At 44.0% G+C, this 18,446-nt stretch overlaps 1 protein-coding gene across 8 annotated transcripts in view; it reads right to left on the reverse strand.

Moving 5' to 3' along the window:
- The window catches only part of SVIL (supervillin), a 231,341-nt gene that overhangs the window by 65,317 nt on the left and 147,578 nt on the right, over positions 1 to 18,446 (reverse strand). For 7 of the 8 annotated variants that reach the window (XM_024750122.1, XM_024750119.1, XM_024750125.1 and 4 more), the window contains 3 exons: positions 17,599 to 17,656; positions 17,333 to 17,484; positions 13,605 to 14,280 (listed from right to left, as the gene is read on the reverse strand). In XM_024750122.1, the coding sequence (XP_024605890.1) occupies positions 13,605 to 14,280; positions 17,333 to 17,484; positions 17,599 to 17,606 (836 nt within the window). In that variant the 5' untranslated portion in view covers positions 17,607 to 17,656. Of the gene's footprint in view, positions 1 to 13,604; positions 14,281 to 17,332; positions 17,485 to 17,598; positions 17,657 to 18,446 lie in introns of those variants that run through there. The other variant, XM_024750127.1, reaches the window with a different exon arrangement.

Raw genomic sequence — 18,446 nt, forward strand, 5'->3', positions numbered from 1 at the left:
ACTCAAACCACCGACCTGTACCCTCTCACAATGTAAAACGAAAGCATGGAAATTCTACAGGCTAGTTAAAATGTTTACCAGCTCAAAACCTTGCCAACCTACCTGTAAGAGTCCTTCAAGACCAGGCTGGAAACACATTTCAGATCAAAGTAATTTCCAAAAGAATAGAATACAATAATAATTAAAATAAAATTCTCTTAATTTTCTAAAATCATTTTAATTTGGGTTTTGGTTGGAGCTCACAGGCAAGAACCCGTCGATCATCACTACCCTGCATCTTGCTGCGGCCACTGAAATCTGTCACAGCTAGGTGTGGAACTAGGTGTTCCCCAGTCTTGCTACACCCAAAGCAATTACCTCTCCACCCCTCCCCATCTCCAGTCTTATAGCCATTTAGCCCGGGGTAAATAAAAAAAGTCAGATGTATAGGAAGCCATCTTATTTCCAACAATAAAGGGTCTAATTTCTCGACATTTATTTAAACGTAGGAAGAGTCTGGCATAGCCTCTGTGGCCCGGAAAGGAGGCAACTGATGTGGCTCCGGATACAGAGGAAGAAGTGAGAGCGATGGATGCCTGCTTTGGAAATCATCAGTGAGTAACTCATACGCCTACATCCCAGGGTCATTTTAAGGCTCAAATGCTTTTTGTACGATAGAATGCTTTGCAAACTGTGACATATGCTATACAACTTTCTGAATATAACCTTCATTAATCAGAATAAACCTTGGTCAGCACTGCCCTAAAAACTTATCAGGCCACTTATGAGACCAATAAGTTCTCAGGATGTAATGTACAACATGGTAAATATAATGAACACTGCTGTATTTTATATATGAAAGTTGTCAAGAGTAAGTCCTAAGAGTTCTCATCACAAGGAAGACTATATTTTTTCTATCTCTTTGACTTTGTATCTATATGAGATGATGATGTACACTCACTCTGGTCATCGTTTCATGATGTGTATACGTCAACTCACGACGTTGCACACCTGAAACTTACACAGTGCTGTATGTCAACTATATCTCAATAAAACTAGAAGAAGAAAATAAAGATAAAAGCAAAGACAAACAAAAGCAAACAAACTTATCAGGGGGTTGTTTAAGAATAGGTTGAGGTCAGCATTTGTAAAATGAAATCATACCCAGACCTGGGGGATCTGCTGGGACCCATTTATCCATCACAACTTAGATGTGGGACTAGCCAAAAAGCCAAATAACCACTACCATCGTGGTGGATACTCAAAGCTTGACGCTTCACATATGATAAACACAAATGTATGTGACAAGACGTAAACGAATGTGAAGACATCACGTGTTGACCGCAGTGAGCCCTTCACGATGCTGGTCTCCTCCTTGCCTTTCCTCTCCAAGACGACACAGCACTGCACATCTGTGAGTTCCTGGTGAATCACCTCCCACACATAAGGAGAGTGGGTCCAGCCTGAGTTCGCCCTAAGTCAATTCAAAGCAGGAGGGATTTGGAAGAGCATTTCTCCAAGTAAGGCTTTCAGGACCCTTGAGGTCGGCCAAGGCACTTACTGGGGTGAGGTTTTCTGCCATCAAATCCAGAAAGAAGGTGGGGCAGGTGGGGAGAGACGTTCACTGTCCACAAGGCTGTCCTGGGCACTTGGTCTGCTCCGTGTCACAGAGTGTGGCCGCTTCTCCACCCTTCTCTGACTCACCCACTGCAGCCGGCGGTCGCCCCCTTCACCTGCCCCTCCTTCACTCCTCACCGTCCCTGTCGACTCTGCCTCCCCGCCTGCCCCTCTAAAGCTCAGGGGGCTCCACGGCTCTGTCTCCTTTCCTCCTCAATAATCAAGGCCGTGACGATCTCACCAGCTTTCACTCCCCTGCGGACCGTCTGCCAGTGGTTTCTCCCCATCCGCTCCCTCCCTTGAACTCAGGCTCTTGGGTTCATTTCCATTTGGGCACCTAACAGACACCTTAAAGTTTACGTGTCCAAACATGAACTCTCGATTTCCCTCCAAACTCAGCTTGTACTGGTGTCTTCCCTATTTCAGCAAATGGCAACGCCCTGCTCTGAGCTGCCCTGGCCAGAAAACAGAGACTCACCTTTAACTCCTCTGTTTCTCTCTTACGTCACATCCAAGCCATCAGCAAATCCTATTGGTTCCCTTCAAAAGATGACCTCTTTTCACGACCTCTGCCGCGTTCACGCAAGTTCAAGCCACCGCCCTCTCTCACCTAGATTACTGAGATGACCTCTTAATTATTCTACCTGTTCTCATGCTTGCCCACCTACCAGTTCCACAGCCACAGTCATCGTCTTAAAATGGGAGGCGGATTGGTCATTCTTTTCCTGGAAACCCTTATATGGCTGCACACATCATCTAGAGCAAAACCCAAAGCCCTCACGGTGGGCAATAGGTCCCCACTGATCTGCCCACCTCACCTGACACATCTCACCGATGTCACCCCATCACTCCACCCCCCTCCAGGCTCCTGCCTCACTGGTGACTGGGGGTTGCCTCAAACGCTCCACACGTGGTGTCCACTCAGGCCTCTGCAGGGGCTGTTTCTCCCTGGAACCGTCCACCTCCAGAGCTGCATGGCTCACTACCTCTCTTTATGTCGGTCTCTGCTCTACTGCTATCTTATCAGAGAGACTTTCCTAACCACTTTAATATCAAATAGCAGCCCCAATCGCTTCCTTTTTTTTAATCATGATTTTTTAAAAATTTAATTATTTTCTATTCCTTGAAGTATAGTCGATTTACAATGTTGTATTAATTTCTCCTGTACAGCAAAGTCAGTTAGGTTTATCACAGGATACTGAATATGGTCCCCAGTGCTCTACAGTAGGACCTTGCTGTTTATCCATCCTGTAGGCACTAGTTTGCATCTGCTCACCCCACACTCCCACTCCATCCCTCCCCCAGCCCCCTCCCCCTCGGCAGCCACCAGTCTGTTCTCCATGTCTGTGTCAGTCTCTTCCTTTCGATTAAAGGTATGCCCTGGCTCCCCAAAATGGTGAACTGAAGTGCAACACTGATCTCGCTAATCCACAGGCTCCCAAACCTAGGGAACATGATGGAAGTTTGGGACCAAGCTCTCCACCATGGAGCTAGGGGAGGCCCAGGCTCAGATGAAAAGATACATCATTTTATTAAGGGACAAAATTTATTTCTGGGGCCTGGGGGGCATTGTTTTGAAGACATAATAATAGCAGGAGAGTGTTTTAAAATATGAAAAAAAAAAAGAGATCACATCTGGAGAGTGGCAATGAAGCCACGGGTTCTTTTCTCTTTGTTTTTTAAATCTTGCATGGATGTTGTTATTTCATGTCTCTTAACATTACGCTTAACTCTTTTTTAATAATTACGCTCGGTTAACAAGCTAACAGTGGGAAGGATTAGTGTCATACAAACATAATGAGTTGAATATATGACACTACCGGCCTATGTAGGAGAGCTAAGTGAGGTCCTTCCAAAGTCAAGAATCGATGTAGGTGGAGAGAGGCACAGCGGTGACGAAACTTTTTCTCTCTAGACAGGGGTAATGCTTACACATTTCCCCAATTCACCAGCCTGTGTCCTTAAGATACCACATGCAGTTTGATGTAAATTATCCCTCAATTTAAAAATATATCACTGTTGGGGCTTCCCTGGTGGCGCAGTGGTTGAGAGTCCGCCTGCCGATGCAGGGGACACGGGTTCGTGCCCCGGTCCGGGAAGATCCCACATGCCGTGGAGCGGCTGGGCCCGTGAGCCATGGCCGCTGGGCCTGCGCGTCCGGAGCCTGTGCTCCACAACGGGAGAGGCCACAACAGTGAGAGGCCCGCGTACCGCAAAAAAAAAAAAAATATATATATATATGTCACTGTTGGGACATGGAGAACAGACTTGTGGTTGCCAAGCGGGTGTGGGGAGGAAGGAGTGGGAGTGTGGGGTGAGCAGAGGCAAACTATTATGTGTAGGATGGATCCACAACAAGGTCCTACCGTAGAGCACAGGGGACTGTATTCAATATCCTGTGATGAACCATCATGGAAAAGAGGATGAAAAAGAATGTGTGTGTGTCTAACTGAGTCCCTTTGCTGTACAGCAGAAATTAACACAACACTGTAAATCAACTCTACCTCAAAAATTATTTTTAAAATATCTCACCGCCAGATTATAGAGTGAAGCTTTCTTGAGTAATCAAAAGGTAGAAATAGAGTCTTCTTGGGGCAGAAGCAAGATAAACGTGTGAGATATAACCAATTTCTTCCAGGCTCCCTCGGCGCTCATCTCAGTGCTAAACGCTGAACGCTGCAGTCTCGGCCAAGAAAGGGTGGAAGGACGGAGGGCTGAGGGAAGGGTTGAGTCTGCGGCAGGGGCTGGAGTGGCCTTCCGAGGGGGATCAAGTTTCCTGTTCCCAGATCCATTTGGGTTTCCACATCTCCCGCTTGGCTTCTAATGAAGTAACCAAGCAAAGTAATGCAGGGATTCAACTGCCTTGGTCAGAGACCAGCCTAGAATCAGCCTTTCGGGGCTGGAGATTGCATTGACAAGGCCAGCAGCTTGTCAAAGCAGCCAGCGGCTTCTTGGCTCACGCATCACGATCCCCACTCACAGCCGAACAGTATTTACGTGGACTCAAGACCACATATAAGGATTCTAAGCCCAGACAAAGTGGAAAGAGCCTGGTGGTATAAGCAAGGGCTACTCCAAGCGTACTCTGCTGATTGGGGTCACTGGTCCACAGGTGAAAGGCTTGGACCAGAATGTAAATGACCATCCCTGAGTCTGCTGTGCAGTTCAGTGGCATCTTCTTCCCAGCACAGCTTTCCTGAGGAAGGAAATGACCCACGACTTACATTCCCTGCAAGTCCCTTATACGTTGCGGGCTGATAAACCATTTGCAGATTGGCTATTTCAGGTGGCACTGCTATCGTCTCCTGACACTTTATGAAGACATGGAAAACAGCAGAACATTCATTCAGAAATGACTGATGGGGCCCCTTGGTATGTGTTAGATGCTGGGAAGGAGATAGGAGAGTGACTGAGACACGGTATCTACCCTTCCTGTAAGGCTTCTACTAAAGCAATGCTATCACTGAGATCGTCCTTACCAATCTTACAGATCGGCTTAGTACCGGATTCAAGGCGCCATGTTTGGGGGACTCCTGACAAAATCGTGAATATCCTTGTCTGGGTGTGCCAGCTTCGTTGTAGGATGTTGGGCATTGAAATGTCCCTCTTCCTGAGACATGAGGTGCAGCTGAAGCTGCATTTGTGAGACACCTCATTTGGCTCCTGAGCTCTTTCTCTCCTCTCCCCCTTTTGGCAGAATCACCATCAACCAGAGGCCAGACTGGTAACACTAGGGCTCCCTGTACCAATTCAAGCTACAGCTTTATAACCGTGCTGGGAAAAGGACAATCTGATAATGAGAAGAACAGACTGCTTTGGGAATCTAAGCACCAGAGAACGTGTAAGAGACTCCCAAAATGACTCTTAGGTTTCTCCTAAGACAGACAAAAGGTTATACAAACTTGGAGAGGTCAAGAAAGCAGGCAGATGGGAAGGCGGACTCTCTGAACGTGCTCTCATAGGTTGATAGCCCAAGGAGAATGAGATCCCCAGATGTGATCTGAGCACTGCAGAGCACAGGTGGACCAGTGCTACCTGTGCTATTGACGGTTCATGTTCATTAATGTCCCTAAGATTGGACTAGCCATTTTGGCAGTCAAATAAAGGACTTACTGTCAACTAAAAGTTCTAGGTCTGTTTCCCAGGAACCGCTATTAAATCAGGTTTCCCCAATCCTGAACTTGTACACTGATTTTTTTTTCCCCTTCTAAATACAGGACTTTCTTAAATTTCATCTTGTTAGTTTCCAGCCATCGTTCCAGGTACATGTGCTCTCTTGCCTCCATGCTCATGTTCTCTCTTCCTTCTCTCTCTCTCACCCTCCCTCTAATCTCTTCTCTCTCCATCCCTCCCTCTCCCCTCTCTCTCTCTTTTGCTATCATCCAATTTATTTACACAGTCCCTCCTCTAGAAATCTGACCACCCTATCACTGGCATCTCCCAGATCATCTAATGAAATGCCAAACAGGACCAAGTTAAGGACGAAGCCCAACTTGGAACCAGAGACTCCATCACCTCATGCCTGGGTAACTGCAACCACCTCTTTAGTGACCTCCCTGACTGGAATCAATTCTCCTTCAGACCAATCACCCCCCACTCCTCCAGCACTATCTTTCTAAAGTACATCATCGAGCATACTTGTTTTAAAATCCTTCAGACACTTCCCGCTGTACTGTCCACAAGGAGAAGGCCAAATGCCTTGTCGTAAGATGCTCCATGGTTGGTCCCCACCTGGTTCTCCTGTTTCATCCCGTCCCCCTCCTTCTAGGTCACCTGAAGCAGCCTCCCCTCCACGTCTAGCAAACTCACCACATCCTTAAGGACTTGGTTCTACTATGCCCGCTTCTCCAAGGGAGAAGGTTGAATACCTCATCTTGGTGTTCCCATGGCACCCGGCCTTGAGCTGTATAACCTTATCAACCTCGCTGTGTTGCAGCTGTATCTCCCACACTTAAAAAAAAAAAGACATGCCCACCCAAGAGCATAGTGCCTGGCACAAGACAGCTTTCTTAAACTACTTCAGAGCTGAAATTAACCCATAAATCAAGACTTCTGAGGTCTGGGTGGATGGACAGATATCTATTGAGTTTGAGTTCCCTCAGACTATATGTTTTCATTTTGTTTATGAGGATGAGGCTTTTAAATACCTTATGTAAATCCACATAAGTGGTTTCTATAATATCCCTGACCTTCTTTCCTCAAGTTTCTAACCTTCAAAGGTCAAAAACAGCAAACCCTCTTTTCCACTATGATGGAAAATAGAACTGACATTAATAACAAGAGCAGCGTGTCATGGAAAGAACTCTGATGGACTCGGAGACCTTGAATGACCAGATCATGGACTCAGCTATATGGTCTTATATGGACCATATAATCTTCAGAGTTTTTTTCACGTATAAAATAGATTTTTAAACTAAATAATCTCCCGGGTTACTTCTGGTTCTGAGAGTTTAAAGTTCTTTAACATAGGATATCTATTTTGTGGGGTCCTGGGGTGAGCCAGCTCTCCATAGGGCAGAGGTTACCTCTCGGGAGAGGGCTATAGGATCACTGTGGATGCGACGGTGACCTTGAGTGTTAACAGAACTTTTTAATGATGTGGCAACTGTCTGGCAGAGAACTGTATCACCAAGAAATAAGAATTCACCCAAAGCTGTCAAAGACAGGAGGTGCTCTGGGTTTGTATCCCTAAGTATACAATACGATGACATGCTTTAACTCCCAATAACCCCTAAGAGTTAACAGACAAAAAATGCTTCCTGCCACCAAAATGAAGTCAAATCCAGCACAGTAAAATTAGTTTCACCCTGTGGGTGTCCAGCTCTAATTATATAACAGCTCCTAATGATAAAACATGGTTCAGCTTAGGAAGAACAGTTATTAACTTCGGCATCTCATTAAAATGAAAAGTTTATTTGCTGACAGCTGTTTCCTTGTGTTCATTAGCAGTGAGTATGTACGCTACTATGCATACGTTACGAATGTGCAAAAAGGCACACGCACACAGGCACAATTTTACGTTTTTTTTTTTTTTGCCGAATGCGGGTCTCTCACTGTTGCGGCCTCTCCCGTTGCGGAGCACAGGCTCCGGACGCGCAGGCTCAGCGGCCATGGCTCACGGGCGCAGCCGCTCCGCGGCATGTGGGATCCTCCCGGACCGGGGCACGAACCCGTGCCCCCTGCATCGGCAGGCGGACTCTCAGCCACTGCGCCACCAGGGAAGCCCAATTTTACGTTTTAAAATCTGGCAGACTTTTGCATTTTTAGGACAAACCAGCTAGTACTGGGGGTGACGCAGTCTTATTTCTTTCAACGGACAGAAACGGATACTTGCCAGTGAAAATAGAATAAAACGGAAAAAAATGGCAATGAGTTAACCATAAAAATAGCCCAAATTTAGAAGAACACGGCAAGGACTGATGTTTGGGGATACAGGGACTGAAAGGTGAAAGCGATCCTGTGCTGATACAAAAATAGACACGCGAGAAGTACCCAGCAGTCTCTTTAGAGAGTAGATCCTCGGAGATCTCTGTTCTTATGACATTCTGCCCTGACGCAGAGTCTCTGTTAGGAACCTTCCTGCCCTGGTAGAGACAGGAGCTGACCCAGGAACACAGATGGTCCAGAGGCAGGTGCCTTCCTCAGCATCTCTCTAATTAACCAAAACAATGAGCTTCAGGCTCTGGAGATGGTTTTTAGATGCAAATCTCTCACTGGGAGATGCCCAAACAATCAGAAATAAACTCTAATTCAAAATGATACGTGCACCCCTGCGTTCACAGCAGCACTATTTACAACAGCCAAGACATTTAAACAACCTGTGTCCATCGACAGAGGAATGGATGAAGAAGGTGTGGTATATATATGTGCACACATACACACACACACACACAATGGAGTATTACTCAGCCTTGAAAAAGAATGAAACAATGCCATTTGCAGCAACGTGGATGGTCCGAGAAATTATCCTACTAAGTGAAGTAAGTCAGAAACGGAAAGACAAATATATGACATCACTTATATGTGGAACCTAAAATATGACACAAATGAACATATCTACAAAACAGAAACTGACCTACAGACATAGAGATCAGACTTGTGGTAGCCAAAGGGGAGGTGGGGAGGGAGAGGGATGGACTGGGAATTTGGGATGAGCAGATGCAAACTATTATGTAATATGATGGATAAACCACAAGGTCCTACTGTACAGCACAGGGAACTATATTCAATATCCTGTGATAAACCACAATGAAAAGAATATGAAAAAGAATATATACATGTATAACTGAATAACTGAATATGTGTATATGTATAACTGAATATATGTATAACTGAATGTATAACTTTCCTGTATAGCAGAAATTAACACACCTTTGTAAATCAACTAAACTTCAATAAAATTGAAAACAAAACAAAAAAAGTTTTTTGAATTAAAAAGAAAGAAAGACTGCAGCGTAATCCCCCTTCCTTCCTAGTTGGCCAGAGTCTGCACGCCACAGTGTTGCAGAAGCAGATCATTCTGGAGGATATACCCTGGCCTATCTTCCTGGCCAATGCTCCATTGCAAGGGAAGCCCAGTCTAAACCATCAAATCACCAATGGCGGCTGCCCCCAGTCAAATGTCAGCATCAGCTCTGCATGAAACCCCCATCCTCATTTTCTGGCCACGAACGATACAGTTTGCTACGTGGGAGAAGGTGTGATGGGGATCCCAGTGGAGTAATAAACAAACAAACAAACAAAAACAAGGGTTTTCCAGAGCAGGTCACCACTAGGAGATTAGGTGTGATTCTCTTCCTTCCAGTCATGTAGGGAAGTATAGATGCTCAGGAGAACAGCAGCTGTGGGACTCGGGGTAGTGACTGAGTTCCTTCACGCAAAGAAGTAACCGAGATGGTACCTCTTATTGCTTTTAATATTAAGAGACACGCCAAGGAGCAAATTCAACAAGAGCTTTGAATTTAGGATTTCTAATAGAGCTCAGATTTTTAAATTTTTGAATAATAATTCATAGGCCCCCGATCCCTTTGAATTTTATTCTAAAATTCACAGTGGCTGAAGTAACAAAAGAATGGTTCGTATCAGTAACACCACCTCGTCAGAAAACATAGTTCCTGAAATCCCAGACTTAACAGGATTTGGCAGGATTGGGGGAATGGTGGTTGGGAGGTGTTTTATGCTCTATTACTGATATAATATAGCATATATATATATATATATATATATATATATACATACACACACACACACATATATGATGTGGTGTATATATACTGCTCTGTTACTACGTACATTCTTAGTTTGCTACAGAACAATGTTTTCACCTGACTTCCTGGGAAACTAACAGGGTTTCTGAACTGAAGACCCTGTGACTAACATACATACACATACATACATTAACATACACACATACACATACATATGTTCTTTATCATATAAACTGAACGTTAAATAATTCTAAAATAAACTTACTACTCAGCTAAATATTGCCCTAGAGATTGTTACGGAGCTTATAATGCTTAAAAACAGTATAGCACAGCGAAAGAACTAATGATCATCCCGTGTGTACATACATTTCTGCATTAGCACATATGAGAACATACAAAAACTATGCACTCGATATCTGGCTCACATTTGAAATTTAGGACACCACGGGCAGGCTTTTGATGTTATAGTTCATGAGTGATGTATTCCTATTTAATTAATGAGACAAAAAGAGCCTCTTTCTCGTGAGCACAAAATGAAACGATGGAATGGGAATGACTTAATTCAGAGACGAATACTTCCAAATCCTGGTAGAGCTAGGTGATGAAAGAGTATAACACAGCAGTGAGAAAAATACTCCATTTCAGTGATAGGACAAATCCATGATTAAGTACGGTATTCGACTGTTTTGTTATCTGTAGATAATTAGTTTTGGTCATTCCTTAATCTTCTAAACTTCTCTGTCACATATTTCCAGGTCAGAAACCATCTTACTTTCACTTATGGTTACTGAGTCACCGAGGGTTCTTTGGTTACTGCTTTAGTTCACAAAGTAATTTTTGTCTTTCTTCTCCCCAAACGGAAGTGAGACAACAATGACCTTCTGACACCTGAATTTCCTGGCTCTAGAGAAAGGACAACTAGCAGAATGTTCATCCATTTAAATCCATCTTTAAAAGGTGAATAAACAGAATCATTGCCAAATAAACCCCAACGCTATGTTAACATCATACCTGTCACACATTATTTTCCATCCTTTTTTAATGTAAATACATCTGAGGTATTTTCCTTATATGTATGAAGTGATTTGTGTTTCTTTGCCTGTAAGTCATGGAATTGTATGCCTTGAGTGGCTTCAAAAAAAATAAGGCACGTGCTTCCTTGTGAACTCCTTTACAACTTCTCAATACTTTTAAGCCTGCCTTCCATGAAAGTAAGGTGCTGTCAGGCTAAGGCTTACGAAAATTTCCAGGTAACATGCCTCTTCAAATAATCTAGAAGGAAATGGGCTCTTGAGATTTTAAGTGATATATATTTTTGAATATTGAGATTTTAACTCACAGAGAACTATTAAGAATCCTGTCATTTTACCTGGAATACTCAACATGGTTTTAATTATTATTACAACTGCTTCAAAATCTCATCTACTATATGTGATCTAGACGGTTAACCTAGACACCATGATAATAAACAGTTTTCATGATATGGCACTCAGAAATTAGATTCCTCATTATTTTTTAACCCAGGTAATCAAACTGCCACGTTAAGTTTGTCTGTCCTGCTCACACAGCCCATGAAGAGTTTGCTTTGATAGAGCGTAACTAACGCCAAAACACCGCTTCTTCTATGAAAAGCAAATTTCCCAAACAACAGACTTCCCTTTCAAAGTACGAGACGATAGGTCCCTAAATTTTAAGCAGTTAAGTTCAAAGGCTGAACAAAGGCCCTCAAAATACAATCAGGATCCATACTATTGAATTCTCTTAGAAACTAATATCCCTAAATATTCTAGTATAGATGATCAAGCAAGTGGTGACAGGTCTTGAGGTCAACATACTTCAATAACTAAAATAAGCTGCTTTAGATATACAACTGCCATATGAAGACGACCATATTTACTGCTCCGTTCCAATGTGGAATAAACAGGAGTATTTTCCAACATCCTTTTTTTTCTTCCAGAATAAATTTGCTTTATCTCGGGTTCTCATCCTTCCTCAATTCATCTGCAAAGCTAATGCCTGTTTGAACTGAAAAAATACATGTCGGAGTCTGTCTAGACAATTATCCCAAACCGTTATGTAGGATGTTTAAGTAGACTGCATTTTAATTGGTCATCACACTTATTAGATTTAAATATCTAAACTGAACTTAAATTTAAATATTTAAATTGAGAAAGAAACACATACCCTCTCTGGCATCTGACTTTTTGATTTTATTCCTTTTCTGATTTTCCATAGGTTGACCCTATGACACAGCGATTTCTCCTACTGGCTGATCTTTTCAATGAGGTGCTCGTATACACAGCTGTTTTCTTAGCGTGCCAATATACTTACAAAACATATGTTACAGTTATATTCAGCGTATATTACAGTCACACTTCATACCCTAAACTGAGACCCAGTGGAAATTGGTTAGTGGTGTCCTTCTGCTTGGTGACTTTAAATGACTGCAACAAGAACAATCGCCCCAAAGTCTTGGGTATGACCAAAGAAAAACAAAGAAAAAGACAGCTGTTAAAGGCGAGCGAGAAACACAGTAAGAAGAAAGGTCATGAGGGGGACCTTCAAGATGGTGGAGGAGTGAGACGTGGCAATCCCCACAAATACATCAAAAATACTTCTACACGTGGAACAACTCCTACAGAACACCTAAGACCTCACACTTCCCAAAAGGCAAGAAACTCCCCACATACCGGCCGTGGGGCTAACAGGGTCTTGGTGCTCTGGCCGGGTGTCAGGCCTGAGCCTCTGAGGTGGGAGAGCCGAGTTCAGGACACTGGACCACCAGAGACCTCCCAGCTCCATGTAATATCAATCGGTGAGAGCGCTCCCAGAGATCTCCGTCTCACCGCTAAGACCCAGCTCCACCCAACGACCAGCAAGCTCCAGTGCTGGACACCCCATGCCAGATGTATAAGGGAATCCCCATAAGGTTAACAGCTGATCTTTCAGCGGAAACTCTGCAAGCCAGAAGGGGGTGGCAGGACATATTTAAAGTGATGAAAGGGAAAACCTACAACCAAGATTACTCTACGCAGCGTGAATCTCATTCAGATTTGACAGAGAAATTAAAACCTTTACCGACAAGCAAAAGCTAAGAAAAGTCAGCACCACCAAACCAGCTTTACAACAAATGCCAAGGGAACTTCTCTAGGCAGGAAACACAAGAGCAGGAAAAGACCTATAATAATAAACCCAAAACAGTTAAGAAAATGATAATAGGAACATATGACGTAGAGAATGGACTTGAGGACACGGGGAGGGGGAAGGGTAAGCTGGGACGAAGTGAGAGAGTGGCATGGACATATATACACTACCAAATGTAAAACAGGTAGCTAGTGGGAAGCAGCCGCATAGCCCAGGGAGATCAGCTCAGTGTTTTGTGTCCACCTAGAGGGGTGGGGTAGGGAGGTTCAAGAGGGAGACGCGAGAGGGAGGAGATATGGGGATATATGTGTACGTAAAGCTGATTCACTTTGTTATACAGCAGCAACTAACACAACAATGTAAAGCAATTATACTCCAATAAAGATGTTAAAAAAAGAAAAAGGTCCTGAAAGTGTGTCCCCATGACACCTGTTCAATTTATTCTTTGAAAAAAGAACACACCAAGAATTATATAAATCAAAAAGACCAGGAAGCTTTCTGCTTCCGTAGAACCTGTGTTGAGACTGCGGAAATTAAAAAACCATAAATCGCATGATTTCTGCGGTGAGCCCAGACTTCCGCAGAGCGCTGAGGACCCCCAGATCCCAGACACAGCAGTGGCAGAGGGGACGCAGGTGTCCGCAGGTCAGCACTTACCTGGCTCGAGCCTCGGCAGGGAGTGGCAGGTCACCTGTGGAGTGGCTCGGAGAGGCTGGCTGCCCAGGTGACGGGCTGGGCAGGCTGTGCATTGGCTTTGGGGACCTTGGCACTTCACCGAGGGCGCAGTCTCGCCCGGAGAATGGGAAGGAGGCGGAGCCCTCCCCCGCGGGGGGCAGGTCTCGGGCTGGCCCGGTGGCACTGGGCTCTTGACCTCGTCTTTGGTTTTCTACGTTGAGCAGCACCTCTGTGTCGGAAACACCATCGCGCCGGTGGAGGGCATGGTCCTTGGACCCAGCCATGCAGCTCCTGAGCCCCGGGATCTCGGTCCTGGAGTAGGAAGCGCCCGAATCTTTGCTGGACTCAGCAGAGCGGTCACTTTTTCCTCCCCTTTTCTCAGCAGTCTCAGTGTCCTTCCTGGACTTGCTGTATCGAGATGGAGATTCGGCGTCGCCTTCCGGGTCCAGGGTGAGCCCATACTTTTCTGCCAGCTGCCGTCTCCTCTCTGCTTTGTATCTGGCGATCCTTTCGGCTTTGGATTCTAGGCTCTGGGTGTCCATGATGCTGGAACCGTAGGGGGAGTCACCATGGATGCTCGAGGATTCTGTGCAGTGTTTGGATCGAGTCTGCTTTTCTAAGGAAGAATCCAAAGTTTCTTCCTCTTCATTTGATTGGCCTACAAGAAGATCACACACACAGATTTCAAGCAAATAATAAAATGTGGTTATTCTACTCTGTTCCGTACACGATATGCTCCGAGTGCCCAGGCTGTGAAGGTCCAATTTCTCACTTACGTGCAGCTTCCTAAAATGATTTACCTGGGATGCTGAAGAAGTTTGAGGTCTGCAGTGAAATACATAAAGGCTGTGACGTTCTATGGGCTGCATAAGCTGGGTCAAGCATGGCCGCAGCTACAGCTCAGTCCCGACAGCCCTCGCTCTAGTTCAGTGCCTATTTCCCCTTATTTACTTTTCTGCTTTTGAGTTTAATGTTTCATGTGTGAGGCCAGAGGACGAGTTCAGACTCCTCTAGAAAAGATAACAGATATTCGAACTGCTGTAATTTGACGAGTGATGGATAGTGCTTTCATGGGAAACCACACAGGATCTGATAGTAACCATAACAATAATGGTCCACGTCAACATCCGCCAGGTGTGGCTGTGTTTTTCGTTTTGCTATTTTTTTAACAGAAGTGGCTTTTTCCAATTATACTCTGCATGCTTGATGTAGAAAAGGTCTACAGTGAAAATACAGGAAGGTTAACCTCCAAATCACCAATAATCACTAACATACAATAATCAGTAATAAATAAATGGATAATTTGCTAAACTTTTCTATATACTCTTTCTAGTCTTTTATATATGTGATTTCTTTTTTTCTATATAAAATAACTCATATTTTATGTAACCTTAATGTCCTACATAAAACATTTTCCTAAGTGTGGAAATCTTATTTTGAAGACATCATTTTAAGGCTTCATAATATTTCATACTATAGGCATTCCAGAATCAATTTAACCATTCTCATATTTCTGGGCACTGAAGTTGACTCTAACTTTTAATCCATCTTATTTTCTGATTACTATTACAAAAGATAGTTGCATAAAAGTGGAATTGCTTTCTCAGTAGGTATATCATTCTAAGACACGTGGTAGACTGTCAAATTAATTTTTGTAAAGCTTGAATCGATTTACACTGGAACCTGCAATGTATGCTCTCACTAACACCGAATGTTAATTTTAAAACTCGCCTTTGAGAATATGAAAAAGAATGTATACATATGTATAACTGAATCACTTTGCTGTACAGCAGAAATTAACACAACATTTTAAATCAACTATACTTCAATTAAAAAATTTAAGAAAGCACATACGTAATATATAAAACTATACATGAGACTATCAAATAATTTATTATCTATCTGTATCTGTTGTACTTCATTTTTATATCTCTATTTTGGATATATAAATAGTTCCACTTTTTTTTTTTTTTTTTGTGGTACGTGGGCCTCTCACTGTCGTGGCCTCTCCTGTTGCGGAGCACAGGCTCCGGACGCGCAGGCTCAGCGGCCATGGCTCACGGGCCCAGCCGCTCCGTGGCATGTGGGATCTTCCCAGACCGGGGCACGAACCCGCGTCCCCTGCATCGGCAGGCGGACTCTCAACCACTGCGCCACCAGGGAAGCCCAGTTCCACATTTTAAAAAATGTTTATCATGATGTCCTGTTTCTCAAAAAAAATTTTTTTAATTAAATTAAAAATTGCCTTTGATTACTAGAAAAAGAGGATGCATGCATTCTTCAATTATTTAGTAGCCATTTGTACCATTATCTTTTTCTTCTCTGGAATATCTGGTCAAGCTTACTGCTCTATATTCTTTTGATTCACAGTGTCATTTTTATTGTTTTGTGTAAAATTTTATAGGAATATGAGCTCTTTATCTTCTTCATGCATATTTTTAAACTTCCTTAATTTTTTGTGAAGTCAAAGATTTTCTTTGAAGCACAGATGTTAATTATTATGTAGTCAAGTCAATTGACCTAGTCATTGGTGATTTCTACAGCTGTTTCAGTGTTTTGAAAGTCCTTTTCCATTCAGCTGGAACTAAATACTCACCTTTGTTTTCGTGTTTTTAATTATTCTCTTAAAATTACTCGTGATTAATTGGACCGTATTTTTGTTTTGGGTAGGAAGTGAGGAGGGGGCATAGTTCCTCCCCACTGCTATCCCATTTTTCCCATTACCGGTTTATTAAATAATTCTTCCTTTTCTTACTAACGTGATGCTTCAATGATCATATAATACATGGATTAACATGTTATATACACTGGGGTTTATTTCTGGCCATATATCTTGGTACCCTGTCTACTCTTGCTTCTTCACGTATGTAAAAAAGAATCTTAGTTCTCTAGTTTTCTGACCACAGAAAACAAGAAACTGTAGAGACAGGCAAACTTATCACATCACGAAGGGAGACCAGCATCTCTCTCTGACGAAGGAACCAGAAAACACCGGATATAAGAGCAGCAGCACAGAGCCACAGAGCCGCAGAGCCAGGGACGGGGAGGGCAGGAGGGGCAGCCCCACGCGCGTCACCCTCTTCCGAGGTCACGTGGATTATCTGATACTACAGCAACGTCTGAGTAACCAAGGAAAAGCTGTCATGTCTGACATACTGTTTAACATGAGATAGATACACAATGCATTTAAAATTACACCTATTAAAATAACTTAAATAGGATGCTTAAACACACAGAGTAAGAGCCCCAGTCATTCGAGGTCCAGCTTTGCTCTTCCAGGCTCCCTGCCGAGAGCAACGCTGTCCTGTGCTGGGCATCTGGGCATTCTATTTAAATCTACTGTAAGAGATGCCTGTCTTAGCCCTTTCCCAAACAAACCTGAGGGTCTCTGACAGCTGGGGCCCTAAGTGGGTGGAGAGAGAGACACAGTTCCTGCCCTGGGATGGTCTGGGGCGGTGTGCGTGGGGGTGGAGGTGCGGGAGACAAATGACTGGGCATCAATTAACCAACTGGGGGGTCATTTCTGTGACACTGGAGGACCACACCTGGGGCGTGTGGCAGAGCTGACACAGGTGTTGCTGCTGGTTTGAACAAACCCACAGATTTAATACACATTTTACATCTACACAATTCACGCTCTTGGAACATCTCATTTTCCAGCAGTGCTGGATAGAAAAGGCTGATGACGGGCCGCCGGGCCGCAAGCTCACCGATGTGAGGACTGGCTGGGTCTGTGGCGCGCGTGTATCTGGGCAGGTCCTCCTCCAGCAGACGATGACTCACTAAGCCCGTGCAGCTCTGCAAGAGGATGGGCTGCGTGTCGGCTTCGATTCCTTCTAGGCGCCTGGCAATTCTTTCTTTTCTGTGCAAGACACCAGCAAAGGCGTGGTGAGCCACGGACATCAGTTCTCAGGCAACACTGGACACTGCTTTGCAAACTCTTCTACTTCCTAATTATGTACAACAAACGCCTTACCTTTTCATGTCTGAAAATTCTTTCCTCTTTGGTTCAAAGAGTTTTCTTAATTCTGCAACTAAAATGAGACAATAAAGAAGAAAAAGACAGTCCAGTGTTTAGTCGTCATGCGTTCATTTTGTTCATTCATTCATTCATGCAACATTTATGGAACTCATACTTCTGTTCATGGCTCCCACGCAACAGTGATACACAAAACGGACACAGTTCCTGCAGACTGTCTTATAAGAGGGGGAGGCAGATGCCAGATGAGTACGTGTACACACACACACACACACACACACACACACACACACACACGTCACAGGCTGGTCTAAGAAGTAGAACCATGGAGTAATAAGAGTGAGTTCTATTCCATCCAGGGGAGCCAGAGGAAGCCTAGCCCTGAATCTCTCTCCAGCCAGCACAAATCTCGCTACCTGTTTTTCAGTTTTATTAGGTTTAGAACAGCAGTTCAAGCTTTCCATCATGCAAAACTGCAAACGTGCAAAAGTAGAGACTAAAGTACTATGAACCCCCATGTGCCACCAGCAAGCCCCACCGGTCAGGAGCTCACACCACTCCTACGTCACCCCTCACTGACCTGTAGAGATCTGTAACTACCAGGTGGGGTTTCTAACGGTGCGTGACTGCACACCTTGATCAACTACAGTTTAGATTAACCCAGTTCCTATGCCTCCCCTTACAGGCTTTCCCTGGAAGGAAATCTTAACATTTGCTTCCCGGCTGTAATTCAGGTGGACGATGGAAAATGTAATGGCCCCTACTCTCCCGGCAACGCTGGGAGATCGACGAGCGTCCTACTCATGTTGCGAGGGTCTCCCGTGACACTGGCCACAGAGATATTG

The sequence above is a fragment of the Neophocaena asiaeorientalis genome, unplaced genomic scaffold, assembly GCF_003031525.2.
Source record: "Neophocaena asiaeorientalis asiaeorientalis breed wild unplaced genomic scaffold, Neophocaena_asiaeorientalis_V1.1 scaffold4, whole genome shotgun sequence".
Taxonomy (NCBI): Eukaryota; Metazoa; Chordata; class Mammalia; order Artiodactyla; family Phocoenidae; genus Neophocaena; species Neophocaena asiaeorientalis.